The sequence below is a fragment of the Lissotriton vulgaris genome, chromosome 1_1, assembly GCF_964263255.1.
Source record: "Lissotriton vulgaris chromosome 1_1, aLisVul1.2, whole genome shotgun sequence".
Lineage (NCBI taxonomy): Eukaryota > Metazoa > Chordata > Amphibia > Caudata > Salamandridae > Lissotriton > Lissotriton vulgaris.
In genome coordinates, this window is record NC_141685.1 from 723,598,635 (window position 1) to 723,619,177 (window position 20,543).

Consider the following 20,543-nt stretch of genomic DNA (forward strand, 5'->3'; position numbering starts at 1 on the left):
GTGGAAGGGGATGGTCTGAGGATGAGGACTTCAGTCTTGTCTGAGTTCAGTTTCAGACGGCTGATCTTCATCCATTCCGCAATGTCTTTCATTCCTTCCTGGAGGTTGGCTTTGGCAGTGGCGGGGTCGTTGGTGAGGGAGAGGATCAGCTGGGTGTCGTTGGCGTAGGAGATGATGTTGAGGTTGTGTTGGCGGGCGAGGGCTGCAAGGGGGCTCATGTAGACATTGAGGAGGGTGGGGCTGAGTGAGGATCCTTGCGGGACGCCGCAGATGACTTCAGTGGCCGCGGATCGGAACGGGGGGAGGCGGACTCTCTGGGTTCTTCCGGCGAGGAACGAGATGATCAACTTCACCCAAACAATTCAAATGGGATCTTGTACTTCAACTTCAAAATACATAGAATATGGAGTCCCTCAGGGAGCCACCTTGAGCCCTACCCCTTTTAAAGGAATATGTATCATCTTTGGCAGACATCAGTAGAAAATGGGGTTTTGACATTGTTCATACACCGATGATACCCAATTAGTGATTCCCTTCATAAACAGACTGACCAATACCGAGGCTAAGCACAACCTATTAAACTGTCTCACTGAACTCACAGGCTGGATGTCATAGCAATGACTAAAATGAAACGCCAGGAAGTCTGAAATTCTGGTCTTCGGGGGGCCCAGGCGATTTGAGACCATAGTTGGTGGCCCCAGGCGCTAGGCATCGCTCCAGAATCAAAATGTACGGCAAAAAATCTGGGAATCATTGATCTATGCAGGACGAAGTACGCACACTGTGCGAAACAGCCTTTTCCACACTGAAACTGTTCAGACGACTCTTTCCTTGGATCCCATTAAACGGCAGACAAACAGTAACTTAAGCTCTGCTCTTAAGCAGACTGGACTATGGCAACGCCCTTTATGTGGGCATGGCCGTTTTTTCTTTTCTCTAGACTCCAGGTGGTTCAGAACGCTGCCGCTAAACTAAAAAGTAGTTTAAAAAATTACAGCTCGGCTTCATACTACTTGGAGAAACTACATTGGCTATCAGTCTGCCAGAAAGCCAGTTTTAAGCTCCTTTGTTTTGCACATAAAACATAGCATAAAAAAGGGCCACACATATTCCAAGATAAACTACAATTCCATGTCCATTCATGCAATCTGAGACTGTGTCATCTGGCTCTCGCCTCAGTCAAACGCACTTCCACAGTCAGGATGGGCGATCGGTCTTTTTCCAAATCAGCTGCGGTCCTTTAGAACAACCTACCCCTTGATCTTCTCCTGACAGATGATTACTTTCTGTCCAGGAAAGAATGAAAAACCACCCTGTTTCCTAGATGCTCATCCTATTCAACTGACCAACTTGCACTGTACTAAAACCCGTCCTAAGCGTTGTGATGTCCCTCGGGATGATTGATGCACTTTATAAATTTCATTAAATACAAAATATAAACTTGTAAAGTGAGAGCCTCAGCCTAGGTTGGCTGATCCACCCCACACCCATTTACTTAAGGGACATTTTAGTTATCTGTGTAGAAAGCTCGCTTTTTCAGACATCAGGGTAACGAACGATTCTTGATTAGTCACTTTTCATTTAACATAGATTAGAGTCAAGGTTGTACTAGCTGTATGACATTCCCGTTTTACATCCACTTTACTTTTTATTTGCTATGTACTTTTTAACCGTGTGATTTTGTTTATGGTTTTATTGACTAAGAAACTAAACTAAAAAAACAAAAAAACTAGTGTTTCCCTTATTCACTTATGTTAGATGGAAAATTATTACATTTTTCTGTCTTGCCCTGCTAAGCGCACAGGAGAAGCCTCTACCAAGCCCATAAGGCATGCATTTAACTACACCGATTTTATTGCATAAGATGCTATGCTGAGCCTATGTTCATTGTTTTAAATTCTTTTAATTGGTAACACTACCTCCACTACACAGGTGCAGAAAGATTGTCATTAGCTGGTTTAAATCTGGAATAAAAAAATCCTTAAGGCATATGTATTAAGACCATATAAGCAACAAACAGTATGTAAGTTTTTTCCAGCTGTCTTTATTATCTCCTCCAAAATCCCTCACAGCCATCGGGTGCATGTTAACACTTTCCTCACAGGTGTGTTTCAATTTAGCTCAATATATTACCAGCAAAAGGGGTGGCTTTATAATCTCTAATGATTAGTCATTCGATTTAGCTATCTCACTAATTAAAGACAAGATAATGTTTCATCTTACTCCACATCGATTCTGCCCTCCTCAGCACATTTTTTATCTTCATTTAAAGCAAGTCAGCATTGGATGACTTCTCTGTAAAGAAATACTGAGTGACCCTTACATGTTATTTTCATTCAGGCAGGCTCTTGCAATGTGACTTCATCAAGCATAGACTTAAAATAGATACATTTTACCTCATTAACTATCTTTTGTCCAGTGTCACATGCTGGAAGTCTGATCTGAAAAGAATAGTCCATCTACAGTAACTGCATTTAATGCAGCTGGTTTCATATTTTAATGATCTCATAATTTAAAGACATGCAGGTTAGTGAGTGTAAGAAACTGGTTGATGAGTTTAGCAGGGTGGAAGCCCTTCACTCAGGCAACAACTACAATCCTTGGCAGGGTGAACCGCAAAAGTCACTAAATTAACCTGTGCTTAACCCTCAGTAAGTTTGGAACAAATCAGTCTGGCTTATCTTAGAGGCAATGTGTAAAGTATTTATGCAGCACACAAACAGTAATAAAGTGAAAACACAAAAACAAAATCCAAATCATTCTAATAAATACAATGATACCAGAGCAACAAAAATCCAATCAGTAGAACTGGAGCTATTAACTCTGAAAGTTTTCAGTGGCAAGAGGCAGACAACACCAACTGCAGTAATATGGTCGCCCTGGACCAGGACAAAGTTGAAAGTACATTTCAACTATGATGGAGTGCAGGCCAGGTACATGACCTAGCTTGGCCTCTTGGGAGTTGTAACTTAGTGTTCCTGAGTTTGAGCAATGAGATGCTGCATCAGTCTGAGACGCACTGCATCGGTTCGGATGAAGTCGCTAACCAGGAGATACAAACACTGCAATTCTAGGTTCTGCGTCTGGCTGCGTTGCACTGCGGCATGTTCTGATGAAACTGCCAATCCAGAGCTGTGAGGTGCTGCGATTCGTGGTCCTGCATTGGGTTATGTCACTCTGCATTAGTTCCAATTAAACCTTTGGTTGTGCTGGGAGGGGTACACTCTGGATACAGCCAAAGGCCCAGGACCTGAGGACTCCTCTGGGGGATTAGGACTAGGCCTGGCCCGAACTCATAGAGTTTGGCTCCGCGTAATTCAGCAAGGTTACAGAAAAACTCAGTGAAATTCTGTGGAGTTCCGCGATCAGGCAGAGTAGAGCAACAGGGACCCACACCCATCCCAGTGGGGTTGCAGGACCTAGATCCAGTAGCTTCAGCCCAATGCCAGGGTAGCAACAGGCACCTACATCCGCCTCAATCAAATCCCATGGGGGCAGCAAGTGATCCGATCCATCCCAGTGTGGCAGCACAGGTGCCTCCAGCATGGTACCAGACCCATCTCATGTCCTGGAGATCTGCCCTCCCTGGTGAGAGCTTGTCTTGGACAGCTGTACTCGGCAGCAGTAGTAGTTGCACTCACCGCGCTCATGGCCACCAGGGTTGGAGGAGTAGATGAGGAGCTCCCCACTAGGAGGCTAGCCACAGCCATGCAGACAAGGGGTCACTGTGCAGCGGCAGCACAGCGTAAACCTAGGCCCATGTAGGCAGTACAACAGGATGTGATGAATATGACACTTTACATCGCAGTTTTTACACTGAGTTGCAATCACAACACGGTTGCTACAACAACCGTGTTGTTACAACGCAGTGCCATTACACCGCAAGTTGTTACAATGACTTGCGCTAGATGGCGCGCTCGACTTAGGAATAGTATGATTTACCAATCCAACTCCAGTGTGTGCAACACTAGGGAAGGTGTTGTAATAGTAAATCAAAATATTCCTTAGTCTAGAGTGCCATTCAGAGCAAGTCGTTGTAACGACCTGCGTAGTAATAGCACTACGTTGTAACAACGCAGTCGTTGTAAGGACCGTGTTATGAGTGCATCGCAGTGTAAAAAACGCGATGCAAATGTTGTTTTCCGGATGTGACGTATCATGACAGAAGTACAGGCTGAATGGCCCTTCACAGCTGATGGTCTACATAGGCAATGAGCCATGCCTTACCAAGAGTCTATGTAGTTTATGACAGCCTCTAGACCGGCTTCTGCTGACTGCCCACAGAGTATTGAATACATTTTGCCAATGCTGGTATGTTTTATACAATAAACATTATTGTACTGTCTGTCACCAACTACAGTTAGCATCTTTCTGCTGACGTTACTAGAGCCCGCCCACTGCGAGCAGGGTGGGATGATGTGTCTTTCTTGAAGACTTTCCGTCTCCTTGGCCAAGGAACAACTTGCAAGCTCTCCACTCAACCCAATCCCAAACCACTCTGAAGGTTCTCTTGCCCCAATGAGCAAATGATAAGATCCACCCAGTGTATCACTTGACGAGCGATCCCAACCAATGCACCATTACTTCTCCTCCAACTACCATCATGATTGAATTCCTGAATGATTGTGAAGATGGCCAACAATGGGAGGTAGATGATTATTTACTGGAGATGGGAAGGATTAGAGGAATAACTGGGCATATTATCAAGGGGGTTTATCTCCGCTTTTTTGGCTTTAAAAGCCAAGAAAGCGGAGATAAAATTATCTCCCTATTACCTAGCTGCCGCTAACACCAGTTAGCGACAGTTAGTAGGAGATAGCGTCTATCTTGGGCTCCACTTTGCATGTCAGTGATATTTATCACTAATGAGATGCAAAGTGGGCGTGCCAAGATGTTAGAGACTGAAAACAGTCGCTAACATCGCTATCTCCTATTACCAACATTTTTGGAGATATTCGCGCTAAGCAGGAATATCTCCAAAAGCTAACACCTGCCCTGAGCAGTTCTTAGCCATGTTATCCAATGGGAGGTGGATAACATGGCTAAGAGCATTAGCTTGCTAATGCATGAATATCGCTGACTTTTCAGCGATATTCATGCTTTGCGGCGATTTTTACCGCATTTGCGTTAAACCTTGGTAATACCAAGGTTTATTTGCGGTAAAAATCGCCGCAGCGCTGCGGTAAAGTTTTGTCTCTAACCAAGCAATAGCGATAATTATCGCTATTGCTTGGTAATATGCCCCAACGTGAGTAGTAAGCAGTAGCAGGAAATGTTGATCTTTTGTAAAGTAGAGGGATTTAAACACCCAAAAACCTGGACAGGAGCAGATAGAGATGTTGGTCTAAATGCTGCCCCAACCATAGACGTGGAAGTACTGCATTGACAGGGAAAAAGGATTATGTTGGTGAGCGTTCTGGTAAACTCCACTCCATTAATGCTTTTGCTGAACTCCACACTCCAAGAGGAGCACAGTGGCAAAACTCCACAAACTTCACCAGCAGAGCGGAGTTTACTGCCCACCCCTAATAAGGACTCACTCTAGCAGAGGTCAGCAGCAGGGATCAGGCAGGTCCAGTTGTGGCAAGCCAGATGCATAGAGGCCTCTGAAGCACGTTGTGTCCCTGTTGCTCACACAGGCGGTTAGCCATATGACCCTTGGAGTCACTCTATGTAGACTGGGATGAAGGCAAGCAGGTCCAATTTTTCTTCTCAGATAGCAAGGCAGTCCTTCAAGCATCATGGTAGTCTTCCGACAGGAATGCAGTTCTTCTTTCATAAAGTCCACAGGTCCATGAGTGTTCTGATAAGTGGCTCTGGAGGTCTAATATTAACTCTCTGTCCTACCCCCACATATGGTTCTGGAAAGTTCTTCCCCAGTCAAGGTTCCAAACTGCCTGGGGGTGACAAAGAGCAGGTCTGGAGTCAGTATCCTTTGTGTGTGCCAAAGGCAAAGCCCTTCAAGTGTAAATGGGGCTGGGCACAACCACTCCCGAGTCATCCTGCTAGGATCCACACCTAAACCCCCTATGTGTTACAGTCTAGAAGCACTACACAAACCCCAACACTAGAGCCATTCACAGTCTTGTGACCCAGGAAACTTGCAGAAAGCTCAAATGGTGGGAACATGAAAATGACAACTTTCTAAAAGTAACCAATTTACAATCTGTCCAATAGGGTACTGGATATATATGCGCTGAATCTTTTCTGAACCTTTTAAGAAATGGTATGTTATTTGTACCAATATCCTGCCCAGATTGTGTAAAAGCCAGAAAAAACTGTTTCCAATTCTTTTGGAAGATGAGATTGAAGATTTTTTTTATATCAAAGAATTCCACAAGCACATACTATCTCCAGATTTAAAAGACCATTGAGCTTCTACCCAGCTTCTCAGAGCATGCCCTTTGAACTATAGACTTTTGAAAGGACCATATTAATATAATTGGACAAGATTGAACAGGAAAATGAATGTGTTAGGAGCAATCTCCCAAAGGATTTCTTAAGAATACCAAGCACTTCTTAGACTAAAATAATCTGAAGAGATTACAAACAAAGCAGCCAAAAAAAGCAATTGTTATTACGGGCATGTCTAAATAGGAGGAAAAGATTCTGTCCTAACTCCACATTGAAGAACACTGCCAAGAAATCCTTAGGCATCCCAATTTATTGATGATGAGTAAAATACCTGAACTAATCAAAAGTGGCGAAAGTGAAGCGTGATTGACTAACAAATATGAAGACTTCTTGAGCAACAAAAACACTAGAACACCAGTAGTATGCATCTACCCAAGATGAATCGACTGAATCCGCCTGGGCACCCAATAATAATATCAGGTGTGAATTACATACTTTAACCAGTGGCTAAGTATATTGATGTCTTTTTAAAGCCTCCGATTAACTAAATTTCCAGATACTTGAAAGATACAATGGATATAATTAATTAACTGGAGCACACTGAATTTAATGAAGCTGAAGATGTATTTGTCACATTAAATATTGTGAACGTGCACACCAACATATCCCAAGAATATGTGATTGAAGAGATTGGATCCAGGGAATATATCTTGGAAACGAGAGAGAGAGACCACACAAAGTCCCCACAGAATTTATTCTGAAAATAGTTGAAACCTGTTTAAAAAATACATTTTTTTACTTCAAACCACGGGAACAGCAATGAATGGGCTGTCCTTTTGCACCATATGCAAAAGAAACAATTGATGTATGTAATTTTTTTTTTTGAAGACGTTTATTATTGTTCAAAAGTGCATTACATATAGCAAAGCCTACAACCCTGCGGGCCGGCTGCAAGAAGTCAATGTATCGTTGGGGCAGAGGGTTACAGGGGGAGGCATTGTGCAATGGTTTGTTCGCTGTCTGGCGTGCCATGTCACGGGTATCTTATGCATAACCTTCTCATTCAGCACACAATCATCTCTATAATTGACGTCTCATTTTACATTTTTTCTATAATTCAACCTTTAACTCTACAACAAAAAACAGGGCTGTTCACATCGGCATGTCCCAGTGTGTCTATAGTAGCAGTGCTGTGCCATGTCCCATCGCACCGATGTCTCTTCAATCTGTGAGGTATGCACTGGGAGCACGTCAGCGGGGTGGGGGATCTATGGCGCGCTTGTGCAGATAGCTGCAAAGCTGGTGGGGTACAGACTCGGTGAGCGGTAGTGTCCCACCATCTGTCGGCTCAGTGTACGGCGTGTGTGGCAAGCATATGAGTCGCCCCTGTTGTCTTTTCGGTGGGTGTCGCCCGCTCCCGGGTTCGTTGCCGAGTGTTCGGTCTGTAGCACCTGTCTGCCGCTGTGTGATGGTGGGTATACTTGCAACTGGGAAGAACAGGAGTGCGAAACCGTAAACCTGGGAGTGTGGGGGGGTGACGGAAATAGGGGGGGGGAGTGTACTCGTGGGGGCTGTGTCGGGGTTATGGTGCTGAGAGCAAGAGTTGGGTCAGTGTATGTTGGGGAGCCCTCGTGTGTGCGGCTGGTTGTGTCCGCGGCTTGTGTGTCGGGGGGCCAGTGTTGCTCTCAGAGGGAGGGGGGGGGTGAGCGCGGCGCGCAGCCCTACCTATGGTGTCGTCGCTCCTGGGGCGCCTGCCCGTCTCAGCTGTCTCTGCGTGTGCCCCCTGGCCTCGCCTTCCGTCTGTAGGGACCCCAGGATGTCATCCCAGATGTGTGCGATCGGGAACTGTCTCAAACCCGCTATCTCCTCTCCGCGCAGCGCCGTGCCCTCTGCTTTGGCCCAATTAGTAAAGGATGCATACCAGTGTGCGGAAGCCGGCGGTTCCCTTCTTTTCCAGTGCCGAGTGAGCTGGCGCTTGGCCGTGATAAGGCCTAGGTCCCAGAACCGGGCTTGTGTTTTATTTTGTTTAGTCCTTTTGTATAACCCAAGAACGCATGCCTCCCATGTGTTAGGTAGTCCCGGGCCTGTGCTGTGTGTCAGGAGTGATGTCACCTCCCCCCAGTATGTGGACAGAGTTGGGCAGCTCCAGAGCATATGCAGGATGTCCGCACCCAGCAAGTCGAATCTGGGACAGGCGGCGGTGTCAGTCGTAAAGTATTTATTTATTCTGTCTGGCGACAGATACGCCTGGTGCAGTATATACAACTGAATGGTGCGGAAACGGGCGTTACGTGGGACGTTCACAGGGCTGGCCAGGACCAGTTTCCACTCTTTATCTGTCCAAACCCTCCCTCGGTGGGCTGCCCATTTTTCCCTAATCGGTTGAGTGGGCCTCTGGGTGTGTATGAGGAGTGCCTGCGCCAGCCAGTGTGTAATATGTGAGCCTCTGCCCATGACATGCAGGTATTGGATGAAATGATGGAGTGGTGGCTCCTCTTGGATATCCCCCCAGGACTCCGTATATGTCCTCACCACCGACGCGTGGAGCAGGAATTGCCCTGCCGGCAGGCCTGTGCCCTCCGATAGCTCTGCGAAAGGAAGCAGGGCCCCGTCCGCGTATAGGTCGCCCATTGTCTCCACTCCGGCGGCAATCCAGAGTTCCATGTTGCGTGGTGTCACCATCCCATTCCTCCGGGGGGTACCCAGCAGGGGAAGGGCAGGGGCATACGGCCTAACATTCTTTGTCAGCTTCAGGCAGCGGATGAAGCATTTTTGGGCTACGGCCATGTGCAGGGGCAGAGGGCGAGGTCCCTTGGTCAGTGGATGAAACAGGGCGCACACCTGTGGGTGTGTCCATTGGTAGTCCGCGTTGGCGGTGTCGTCGAGGTGTGAGTCGCTGAGCCAGTACGTCACCCATTGCAGCTGCGCTGCCAGGTAGTACAACTCCATATTGGGGACCGCTAGCCCTCCCTCCGCTGTCGGGGAGTACAACTTCGCCAGGGCCACTCGTGGGCGCCCCGTGTTCCAGATTAAGCCGCGGAGCATCGACTCCAGTTCGCGGAAGATCCTCGTGGGGACATACAGAGGGATATTCGCAAAGTGGTAGAGTAGCCTGGGTAGCGCTATCATTTTAGACAGCACGATCCGGCTGGGCACGTTCAGTGGCAAGGTCTTCCAGAAGTTCATCTGGGCCCTTAGCGAGGACACGGCACGCCCCAGGTTGCCCTCCAGTATGTTCTGTGGGTCTCTATAAATGTGTAGCCCGAGGTACTTGAACGTAGTCGGGTACCAGGCAAGTCGGGCGCCACCAAGGTGTACTTCGCATTCCTCCAGGTCCGGACTGAAGGCGTATACTCCGGACTTGGTCCAATTGACCCTAAGGCCCGACACCTCCTCGAAGGTCCGGAATATGTCCGACAGTGTTGCGGGCACCGCGGTGAGGTCTCGCACATAGAGTAATAGGTCGTCCGCGTATAGCAAGACCGTGTGCACCCCGTCAGCCAGCGGGATCCCCCATTCCACTCCCTTGTCCCGCAGTAGAGCCGCCAGGGGTTCGATGGCCAGGGAGAAGAGAAGGGGTGACAGGGGGCAACCTTGTCTGGTGCCCCTGCGTACCCGCACCGTCTCCGACAGCAGCCTGCCCGTCCGTACACGGACGCTAGGTCTCTGGTAAAGCAGCCCGACCATGTCCACGAAGGCATCCCCTACGCCAAGTTTGTCCAACACCGCTCCTAAGAACGGCCACTCCACCGAGTCGAAGGCCTTCTCTAGGTCCAAGACGAGGCACCCCGACCTCGGTCAGCGTATCGTGGTCGCTTCCTGGACTCGGAAGAGGCGTCGCAGGTTACAGGAAGTGCTCCTCGCCGGCATGAACCCGTTTTGGTCTGCATGTACCAGGGCCGGGACCTCCAGGGTCAGGCGGCGGGCCAGCAGGGAGGTGAAGATTTTGTAGTCCGTGTTCAACATGGCTAAAGGCCTGTAGGACCCCATGTTCGTGCCATCCCTACCTGGCTTCAACAGCGAAACCAGGTTCGCCTCGTTTAGTGAGTCCGGGAGCGCCGAGTCCTCAATTGCATGTACATATAGCTTGAGCATCTCCGGGATCAGTGTGTCCGAGCAGGCCTTGAAGAATTCGGCAGGTAGGCCATCATTGCCGGGAGACTTGCCATTGGACAATGCGAAGATGGCCTCTCGCATTTCCTCTTGGGTGAATGGTCCCCCTAGATCCCCCTGTTGCGCGTCCGTCAGGGAAGGCAATTGAATGTCTGCAAGGAAATCCACGATGGTGGCCGCGGGGACCCTCAGTTGTGACTTGTACAGGGCCTGGTAGTGCCCCACAAACGCCTGATGTATCTTGCTTTGTGTGTACACTATCTCCCCTCCGGCTGTCCGGATAGCGGACACCGGTTCTGTGCGGGACTCTTGTTTGACCAGCCAAGCCAGTAGTCTCCCCGGCTTGTCGCTGTGTTGGTGCACCCGCGCGGAGTGGGCCGCGAAATTAACGTGCCTCAGTCTTTCTAGTAGCGCCGCATGTTCCTCACGGGCCTCCCGCAGCCGGTCACCCGCGCCGACCACTGCCTCCCGCTCCCAACGGAGTAAGTCCGCTTCCACCCTGCACAGGTCCGCCTCTAATTTCTTCTGTATGCTCCCTTGTGTGCCCAGGCAGTGACCCCGTATCACCATTTTGAAGGCGTCCCATTCCACGCTCGGAGAGGACGCTGTGCCCGAGTTGTCGGTGAAGTATTGTGCTACTCGGGCCTGCAGGGCGTCTCTAAAGGGGGCGTCGAGTAGCAGAGCGGGTTGTAATCGCCATGTGGGGATGGGTGGGTGTGGGCGTTCCCAAGCTACTGCCAACGTGTGTGGGTTGTGGTCCGAATGTGTCCGTCCGAGGTATTGTGACTCAGTAATGTGTGGTAGCATTTCCGTTGTCACCGTGTATCTGTCTAGGCGGACATGTAGCGCGTGTGCCCCCGAGTAGTATGAATATACCCTAGTGTCTGGGTTGTGCGCGCGCCATGCATCTTTTAGGTCCCACTGTGTCGCCCATCTTGTGAGTGCCTTTGCAGCCCCCAAGGATGTGGCATCTGGCCTGGGCGGGGTCGAACGGTCCAGTACAGGGTCTAGCACTGTGTTGTAGTCACCTCCCAGTACCCAGGGGACACCGTGCCAGGGCGCCAGTTTTTCCGAAAGGTGTGTCAGGAAGCTTCCCTGGTCTGTGTTTGGAGAGTAAATGGACGCCAGGACTACTGGCTGCCCGTCCATGCGACCCTTCACTAGTACATATCTCCCCCCCTGGTCCGTGAGCACTTCCGACATTGTGAAGGGGGTGCCCGGCCTGACCCACAGTAGCGTCCCACGGGCAAACGAGGAGTATTCAGTGGCGTATAACTGGCCCCTCCACCTGCGCCTCAGTGCAGCCACTTCCGCCCCACATAGGTGTGTCTCCTGCAGGAGTGCGATCTGTACTTGCTGCCTTTTCAGGTAAGAGTATATTTGGTATCTACGCGCGGGTGTGTGCATACCTCTGATATTCCAAGTGCATATCTTAATCGCAGTCATAGTAGCGGTATGTATTCCTCCCCATCTTTCTTACAAACAGCAGCTCCACCAGGGGCTCTCTCATCGCTATTTTCAGCACGCCCGTCTCCACCCCCCATAGTACACTTAGCATTGTTCAGGTAGACATTAGGTAGGGGAAAAACAATAAACAACAGTAACCAACTGTGGGTGAGTCCCACTAAAATACCAAAGGGGCAGTGGCGAAACGGGCCACCGTCCATAATCTCAATTGAGAGGGACAACCGTTCCAGTCTAAGGGGCAGTGCGCATAAGCACAGTTGAGGCCAAGAGGATGTTAAGTCGAATAAAGGGATTCCAGTTCCATCCCTGAGCCTCAAGTTGCATCTGTTGCTGGCCACCGGCTGCGTGCCGGCCCATGATGCCGTTCTGTTCATGCGGGGCCCCGCTTGCGCGAGGCCCGGCCATTGGGGGGGGAAGGGTTGTGGTACGGTGCAAGCTCTCGGTCCCAGTCAGGAAGGTCACCCCTCCCCCCCCGGGCCGCTTCTGCATACGGCCAATGATGAGTACAGGTCAAGAGGCAACCCCACCAACACCAACCCCGCCGGCCACCAGCGCCATTTAGGCAGTACTCACTGTTCCTGCGGTCCACTGTCCATTCGGTAGGCAAGGGGGAGAGAAGTGCGCCCCCGGCTGCGCCTGGCGTCGGCCGCACCTCAGCGTCCTGTTGGCCATTGCCGCTTCCCCCCCGCCTTGACGGTTGTTTTCCAGACTTCTCCTGTGGGGTTAGTGGATCAGGTCCGAGGTTTGCGGCGTGACCACCGGCAGTTTCACAGAGAGCTGTGAGTTCGGGATCCCGTAGATGGCTTCGTCGTCATCACTGGGCACTGTCTGCTGACCGTCCTCGAGGTTCGTGTCCTGTGAGGGCGGGTTGCTGAGCTGGGAAACTTTTCGGAGCGCATCGCGTTGTTCCTGGAGCATCTGATCCAATGGGGGAGAGTGCCGCGACCCTTCCTCCGCCCGCTGGGACTGTTGAGTTCTGTGTCTCCGGCGGTGTCGTGGGCCTCGCTGTCTGGGCCTCGCCTCGCCCCACGAGGGTGCTTGGGTGCCGTGTCTGTGCCTCCGTCCAGCCACTCGCTGACCTCCCCAGGGGTCCCGAAGAAGTAGGTGTTGTCCCCCGCCACCACTCTCAGCTTTGCGGGGAAGAGCAGGGAGTATTTGAGGCCTGCGGTGCGTAACCTCTTCTTAACTTCCAGGAAGTCGTGTCTTTGGCGTTGCACCTGGATGGTGTAGTCGGGGAAAAACATGATCGACGCATTGTCTATGCGTATTTCACCCATTCGCCTCGTTTCCCGCAGCACCGTGTCCCGGTCCCTGTAGTTCAGTATCCTGAAGAGCAGTGGTCTTGGGTTGGCGCCAGTTGTGTAGGGCCTGGTCGGCACTCGGTGCGCGCGTTCCACGACAAAGTGGGGCGATAGTGTGCCCTCAGGCAACAGGGCCCGTAGCCAGTCTTCCACGTGCTGCGCGGGGTGGTTCCCTACCCATTTTTCCGGGACACCTACGAGTCTGATGTTGTTGCATCTCGCCCTCCCTTCCGCATCTTCGGCCCTGTCTTCCAGGAACTCCACTCTGTTCAGGAGATCCTGCACTTGCCTGTCCGTTTGGGTGACTTTGGGCTCGATCTCCTTCACCGCGCCCTCCAGGACTTTGGTCCGGTCGGACAACTTCCTGTGGTCGTCCCGCAGGAGGGTCAGGTCCACAGCTACGCCATCTATCTTGGACTCCAGGGAGGTTCTGGTCTGCTGGAGCGACTGTTCCATTCGCTCTATGGCCGCCAGCACACTGTCTAGCCTCGTGGCCAATTGTTCGGCAGCCATTTTGTCGAGCAGCCTGTTCGTTTTCCCCTTTGGCGGGGCCCCACCAGTCCCGGTGCGGGTCCGCACCCCTCCTGACATGTGCGGGGGTGCACGTCCAGCAGAGTCTTTGTCTCCTCCCCTCTGGTGGCACCTCTGAAATTACACCCCGCCTGGGTTGGGGGTCTGTTGGTCCAACGTTCCCCCCTCAGCCGTGGCCGTCGTCTTCGCGGGGGGGGGGGGGTCCGGCGGGTCCCTTCCTTCCCGCGTTCCAGCCCCGCCACGCAGCCCCAAGTGCAGCGGGTGCCCCGAGAGTCCGGGTGTCCCGTGTGTGGTTGGCCACTTCCTCTTGGCGTATTCCCCCCTGCACGTGTGCCTCTGCGGGGGGGGGGGGGGGGGGTCCACAAGTGTCTCCCCTGGTGTCCTCACTGCTGGGGGGGGGTGTCCGCTGTGTCACCAGCTGTGGAGCGCAGGTCTGATCGGGGGCTCCGGTCCGCGGTGGCAAGCCGTGGGCGGCCTCTCCACTCCGGGTCTCCTGCGCCTGTCTGCGTGTCTGCAGCTCACCGGGTTGCGCCTGGTGTTGTGCGGTGCCCCGGAGGCCCCCCGTCTCTCCCACTCCTCACCGGGTCAGTCTGCGCTTCCTGGCCGACTCAGGTGTACCGGCAGCAGTCCTGCCGGGGCCGCGGTGTGGGTGCTGGGCTCTCTTTGTCCACTGGTCAGGGCAGTAGCGGCAGGGCAGGGCATCTGTCGAACCCTCGGCGGCCGCTCCCAGTGCGGCAGCAGTCCGCCGGTGGCCCCCGGGAAGCGCGGGCCGGGGCCTATGTACTGGGCACAAGCCTCGGTCTCTCGTGGCCCCACCGCCGGCCGGGAGGCCTCCAGGTCCGCAGGAGGGTCGCAGGACAGGTCGGGGTCCGGTCCGACGGAGCCTCGGATCGAAAGTCGGCCAGACTGTCGAGATGACCTCCGTGGATGTCCGCCTGCAATTTCCGGCGCCCTCTGTGAATTTTGGCGGATAATCGGCTCGGGGATGGGGAGCTTAACACGGAGCTCTACCCAAGCACGTCCTCCGCCATTGCGTGCTTAGCCACGCCCCCCAACAATTGATGTATGTAATGCTGGACAATGCAAACATTCACCCCCAGTCACAAGGATCTGGTTTAAATCCATCTTTCTTTTGCTCACCACACCACCCTAGTTTGGACCCAGCCATATGCAAATCAGTCTCGACCCTGTTCCTTTTGGGAACAGTCCAGCCCGAACTGCCAGGCCAGGTCCACACTAGACTGGAAAAAAGGATCATGGGATTGGTTTCAGGGCATCACCCTTCATCAGCCAGACTAGCTTGAATTCAGTGGTGTAGTGAGCACGGGACCCACGTCTGGGCATTCCCTTCCCACTTAGGGCGACATATGCAAAAGAAACAATTGATGGACGGAATGCTGGACAATGCAAACATTCACCACCAGTCACAAGGATCTGGGTTAAATCCATCATTCTTTGGCACAGGGTCAAGACTGATTTGCATATGGCCAGGTCTAAACTGGGGTGGCATGGTGAGCAAAATAATGATGGATTTTACCCAGGTCTCTTGACTGGGGGTGAATGTTTTGATTTGTTCTACATTCTGTCCATCAATTGTGTGTCTTTTGCTTTCTCGCCCTAAGTGCTCCGGGTATGCCCAGACGTGGGTCCCGGGCTCACTGTTCCACTGGATTCAAGCTATCCTGGCTTTTGAGGGGTGAAACCCTGAAACCGGTCCTTAGATGTTTGTTTCCGGTCCAGGGAGGACCTGGCTTGGCAGTTCGGGCTGGACTGTTTCCATGAGGCACAGGGTCAAGACTGATTTGCACATAGCCAGGTCTAAACTGGGGTAGCATGATGAGCAAAAGAATGATAGATTTAACCCAGATCTCTTGACTGGGGGTGAATGTTTTGATTTGTTCTGCATTCTGTCCATCAATTGTGTGTCTTTTGTATCCTTTTGCACCAGACATGGCAATTGTGTTCATGGCTTTGCATGAGATGAAATGGATTTCTAGAGAAAACCTTTCAAACATCAAATTGTTCTATAGAAATGATATATTGACTATGTTTTGATGATAAAGAAAGGCCCTTAAGAAAAACTATCATACATAAAAAAAATGAGCATAAGGGGGAATATTAATCAGGTTGCCCCCACTCAGTCACTTATAAATCCACAAAACCTTATTGATTGTGAACACTACTTTATTACCGGATGGCAGGAGCAGTTAAAGCATTTTCTCTGCTCACGGGATGGTCTAAATGCCATTCACCTCCCGGTCCAAATGTTCAATTCTTAATATTTGTCAATACACCACGTGTCATTTAGTCTTGTAAACAGCAAAAAGAAAAAATATCTGAAAGGTCAGAAAGTACCTCACATAAACATCACCAAGGGAGCTGCTGGTTGATAGTCACAATTTTGCCCACGTTGTCATCATCTGTGACTTTCATGACCATAAAGGAAGAAAAAAAGGAAGAAAAAAGTGCCCACATTTTTGCGAGGTAAAGAAAAGAAAAGAAAAGGAGGAGGTGAAGGAACAAATACTTGGAGTGACCCTGCAGAGAGGGTCAGGTCCAACAGTGATGAATGGGATAATTTGGTTAATGTCTTTCAGTGCATGCAACGGTAGAGGATAAACTCTGTGTCTTTCCTTGGGGAACTCCAACGTTTTTTTTATCGTTATTTATATATTTTCATCAAATACAAACGACAGTGGTGACCCATTGCAAGCATGGACAGATTAATGGGACATGATAGTGTCATTCGTACACATTTGTATTCACCCGATGTATGTGTTAATCTGTTGATTTTGAAAGTCCAGAACGACATACAATGTCCTGTTATCCATACAACAGACTTAACCCGCTTACATTCCCAGTGTGAGAACAACCAACTGTATCTATAAAGAAAAAATAGAAGGTAAAGCAGGAGGGGGAGGAGGGGGGAGGAGGGAAGGGGGAGAAGGGATCTCTATGGCCCACGCTCAGGAAGTATCTCAACGGCGCGAACAATGCCATCACAAATAATTCAAACATTCTCCTTGCACCACCAAACCATCAATGGCGGGGCCTCCACTCGGTTGAGTGGATGGGCTCTGAGGTAGCTCTGTAACAGTGCCGATATATTCCTGGAACACGCCTATGCGGGCAGTAATTCCAAACATTCAGATAGCTGGATATGGCAGAATGCTGCATCTTGAAGCCAGTCAGCCATACGCGGTTTCCGCCTGCAGCCCCAGGGCCAGCATATTGCCACCCGCCTTTTAGCCAGCAGCAGCCGCATGGCCGCCAGCTTCCTATGTTCCGCCGGCACCTTTGGTATGTAGCCAGGTAATGCAACCAGCGGGGAGCATTCAAGTCTATACCTTATCACTTCTTCCAACAAATCAAAGATTCTTCCCCAATACCCCACAACATCCGGGCACACCCACAAACTCATAAGTTATAATTGTTTACCTGATGTAATTACTTTATTAGTTTGTGACTCTAATACCCTAGTGGGCCATTTTTCTCCCTGTCTTCTATTAGTCCAAAAGCGTGTTGGTTGTTTATCTATCTATATCATTCATTTCCCTCTAAAAGGCTCTCATTTGTGCCAATGAGACTTCTGTCTATCTAGTTTATTGATAGGCAAAGCTTTCAGTTTCACTCACAGTCTTCAAATTCTAAAACCCCTGCAGCGGGTGAGGGCTTCTTGACTTTTTTTATAAGAATGTTGTTTGAAAGACATACGGCCAGATTTATGAAGCTGAATTGCGCTCGCAAAGGGCCAGATTCTGAGAATCTGGCCCTTTGCGAGCGCAATTTTTGCATTTGGGATTCATCATCCCAAATGCAAAAATCGCTATTTAAGAACTTGCAAATTTGAGAGGAATAGCATTTAAGGAATCTCTATTAGACATTCCTTAAATGCTATTCTTGAAACATTTAAAAATTGCGAATTCACAATTTTGGGCCGCTATTTACCGCGAGGTCAAACCTCGTGGTAAATAGCGAAAACTTAGAAAAATGCATTTAAATGCATTTTTCTAAGTTGCATGTTACACACACACATGTCCCTCCCCATTCAATCCTATGGGCCTTTAGGCCCATATGAATGAATGGGGAGTTATTCCTTATTTGCGATTAGCAATTAGCTAATCGCAAAAATAGGAAGCTGTAGGAATCGCAAAAAATATTGCGATTCCTACATGATTCCCGTTTTGCGAGTCTGCAATAGCGATTCCTTATTAATCGCTATTTCAGACTCGCAAAACTTCACAATGATGAATCGGGCTGTCTATTTGCTGTAGAATGGTTTCAAAATTGCAATGTGTTTCCTCGTGATGTTGATGCATCAACTTCAGAATGGCTTTTAGTGCTTCTCTGAGGGTATCACTATTCACTGAGGTTCCTTCTTTCCCAATGGTTGCCTCACAGTCACTACTAAACCCATTTAATGTTTAATGCACAGTCCGATACTAAAAGACAGAGCTGATTTGATTTCAGTTGTATGTATTTCTCCTTCTTCCACCAGGTCACTGTTGTACTGTCCTGCCAGCGTTTTCTCTCTGACACAGAATTAGCAACATCTGCTGCAATACTTTGTTTAAGGGCCGAACAATGGTGGTGCTATTATAGCATCAATGTTTACGTCTGTTAAGAAAGAGAACAGCCCTTCAAATAAAGCTCCTTTATTAGCGCTCATCCATTCCCCTTTGTGAATTCCCAGCTTGGGAGTCAGTAACTGATTAATATTTGCCAACTGTATTGAGGTTGCAAATCATTGATACATAACATACCAAGTCACACTTTGGAAGGAACGCTCTCTACCACTGCCTGCTCTTAGAAATATTTTTAGAAACATTCACAAAGGGATGGTCTAAATGCCATTTGCAAATGGGCTACCACCTACTTTAAGCAGTTTGGATTCAACGTTTTGCCCCTGGTTTCCATAATGTAGTTCACAGCTCCCTTTGGTACCTTGCTGAGGGGGTTTTGTCGGCTCTTGAGATCTCAATATATTAACTTCCTCAGAATGCCAGTGTTCCCAAACTGATGGGGGAACTGGGCAGGAATAAGTCACACAGAGGGATTGTTTGAATTACAGGGTATGTTATGTTCACATATTTGCGTGGCACCCCACCTATCCAGAAGTAAGCTGCCATGCTGTGAGTGCCTCCAATGTGTTAATAGGCAAGATAGTCATGTCAGAAGACAATGAGAGGCAAACCTCATCCTACTGGGAGGGCAAAGCCAGTCTGCTGTTTATGCACCTGGGGATAGTGGGGTGAGCAGGAAAGGGGTAGAAACACTAAATGCCAACCTAAACACTGTCTGGTGTGATCAGATGGGATCCCCATGCCCCTTCTTAGTGGGCTCCTATAGGGAGATTCCCTAGTGCAAATTCGTATGCCGGAGGCCAGGCCACTTTTCTGACCCAAACATGCCTTCATGGCATGGCCTCTATTGACTGACCCCTAGACAGCAGGGACAGAAGTGACCCCAAAGGGCCCCATAGGGTCACCACCACCTTACTTCCTGCAGGCACCCCCCAGGAGTGGCCATCCGCAATGTAGGTCCTTCAGGCCTCTGTAAGTTATCTCAAGGGCCCGCATGACAACGCCTGTTAGTAGCCACTCTGCGGGCCCAGAGCGATCTCCAGCAAAGAAGGGCTCTCTCCCAATAGATTTCTAATAAGATTGAAATGGGATGCCTAGGTCCTTGGTCCACTGCCTTACTTCAGTTTAGCTCCACTACCCAGGTCTTCTGGCAGAGGGTTGCAGAAAGGTAGGTACCTCACAATACCATCCCAAGGCACACTCGATCACTCTTTTTCCCCATGCCACAACCCGCCTCAGTTCTAGTCCTCTGTACTGTGGGTTTCCATCTTGCCAATGCCTTGCAGTCAGTCCCAATGGCACTACCAGGGTGAGCTAGGACTCAAATAAGTAGACACAGATTTAGGCATCCGCCATCTTTGACTCATCGCCATGTCCCCTCGTCTCACACTTTTAAATAGTTCGATTTCTAAGTGACACTATTGTGCTTACTAATGTGCCGTATGCTCTTTTGAGAAAATATGCTATGATAAAGCTGTGATGGTGTTTGCTTGTCATTATAACCAGCTATTCACTAATTGATGCTTGTATCTTCAGATCAGAACTCGAGGATAGACTAACGAAGAAAGAGAATCCTGATTTCCTGGCCTGTACGATTCTGAAGAGAAAAAAAGGATTATTTCATCTCACGACCATCACATACGCCCACATCATGTGACCTGAAGCCATATTCATCGGTGCAGTGTTTAATTGTGTCTAGTGACTATTCAAAATCAGTCATTCAAAAAAATTTATTCTTTAATGTGTTACTGTTTAAAAACCACATTCAAGTGTTTTTGTATAAAGAAAGATTTTAAGCTATGAACTTGTAAACCCATTGATAGTTACAACTGGACATTTTCTCTTCATTTATCTGTTAAACTACTACTGGTATGGTTACTTTGTCTGTGTCTCCAAATAAACATTTATACCTTAAGAAGTGTTTCTTTTTCTGAAATGAGGTGTGCACTGAAATATACTAAATATAACTGCGGGGGTCCCTCTCCCAGGCAAGTGAAAGAGAACATACTGTGCCAGGTCAGAAGTCAGAGTCTTTATTAGGAGGGTGAAAAGTGCTCTTTCCGCCTGATGCATAGCTGGCCCCCTCAGATGGTAGTATAATGTACAGAGTCCGGAGGGTGTGGACTAGCTGTAGGTTTCCAAGAGCAGCAGTAGGATGCAAGGACGACTCGGAAAGTGTGAGGCGCAAGGGCGA

General features: G+C 49.5%; 1 protein-coding gene across 10 annotated transcripts in view; it reads left to right on the top strand.

Annotated features, from left to right (window-relative positions):
* LOC147747713 (coagulation factor XIII B chain-like) overlaps window positions 1-20,267 on the top strand; it is a 1,126,012-nt gene extending 1,105,745 nt beyond the window's left edge. For all 10 annotated transcript variants that reach the window (XM_086955075.1, XM_086955118.1, XM_086955080.1 and 7 more), the window contains one exon: window positions 19,886-20,267. In XM_086955075.1, the coding sequence (XP_086811201.1) occupies window positions 19,886-19,903 (18 nt within the window). In that variant the 3' untranslated portion in view covers window positions 19,904-20,267. The remainder of the gene's footprint in view (window positions 1-19,885) is intronic.
* The last annotated feature ends 276 nt before the right edge of the window (window positions 20,268-20,543 follow it).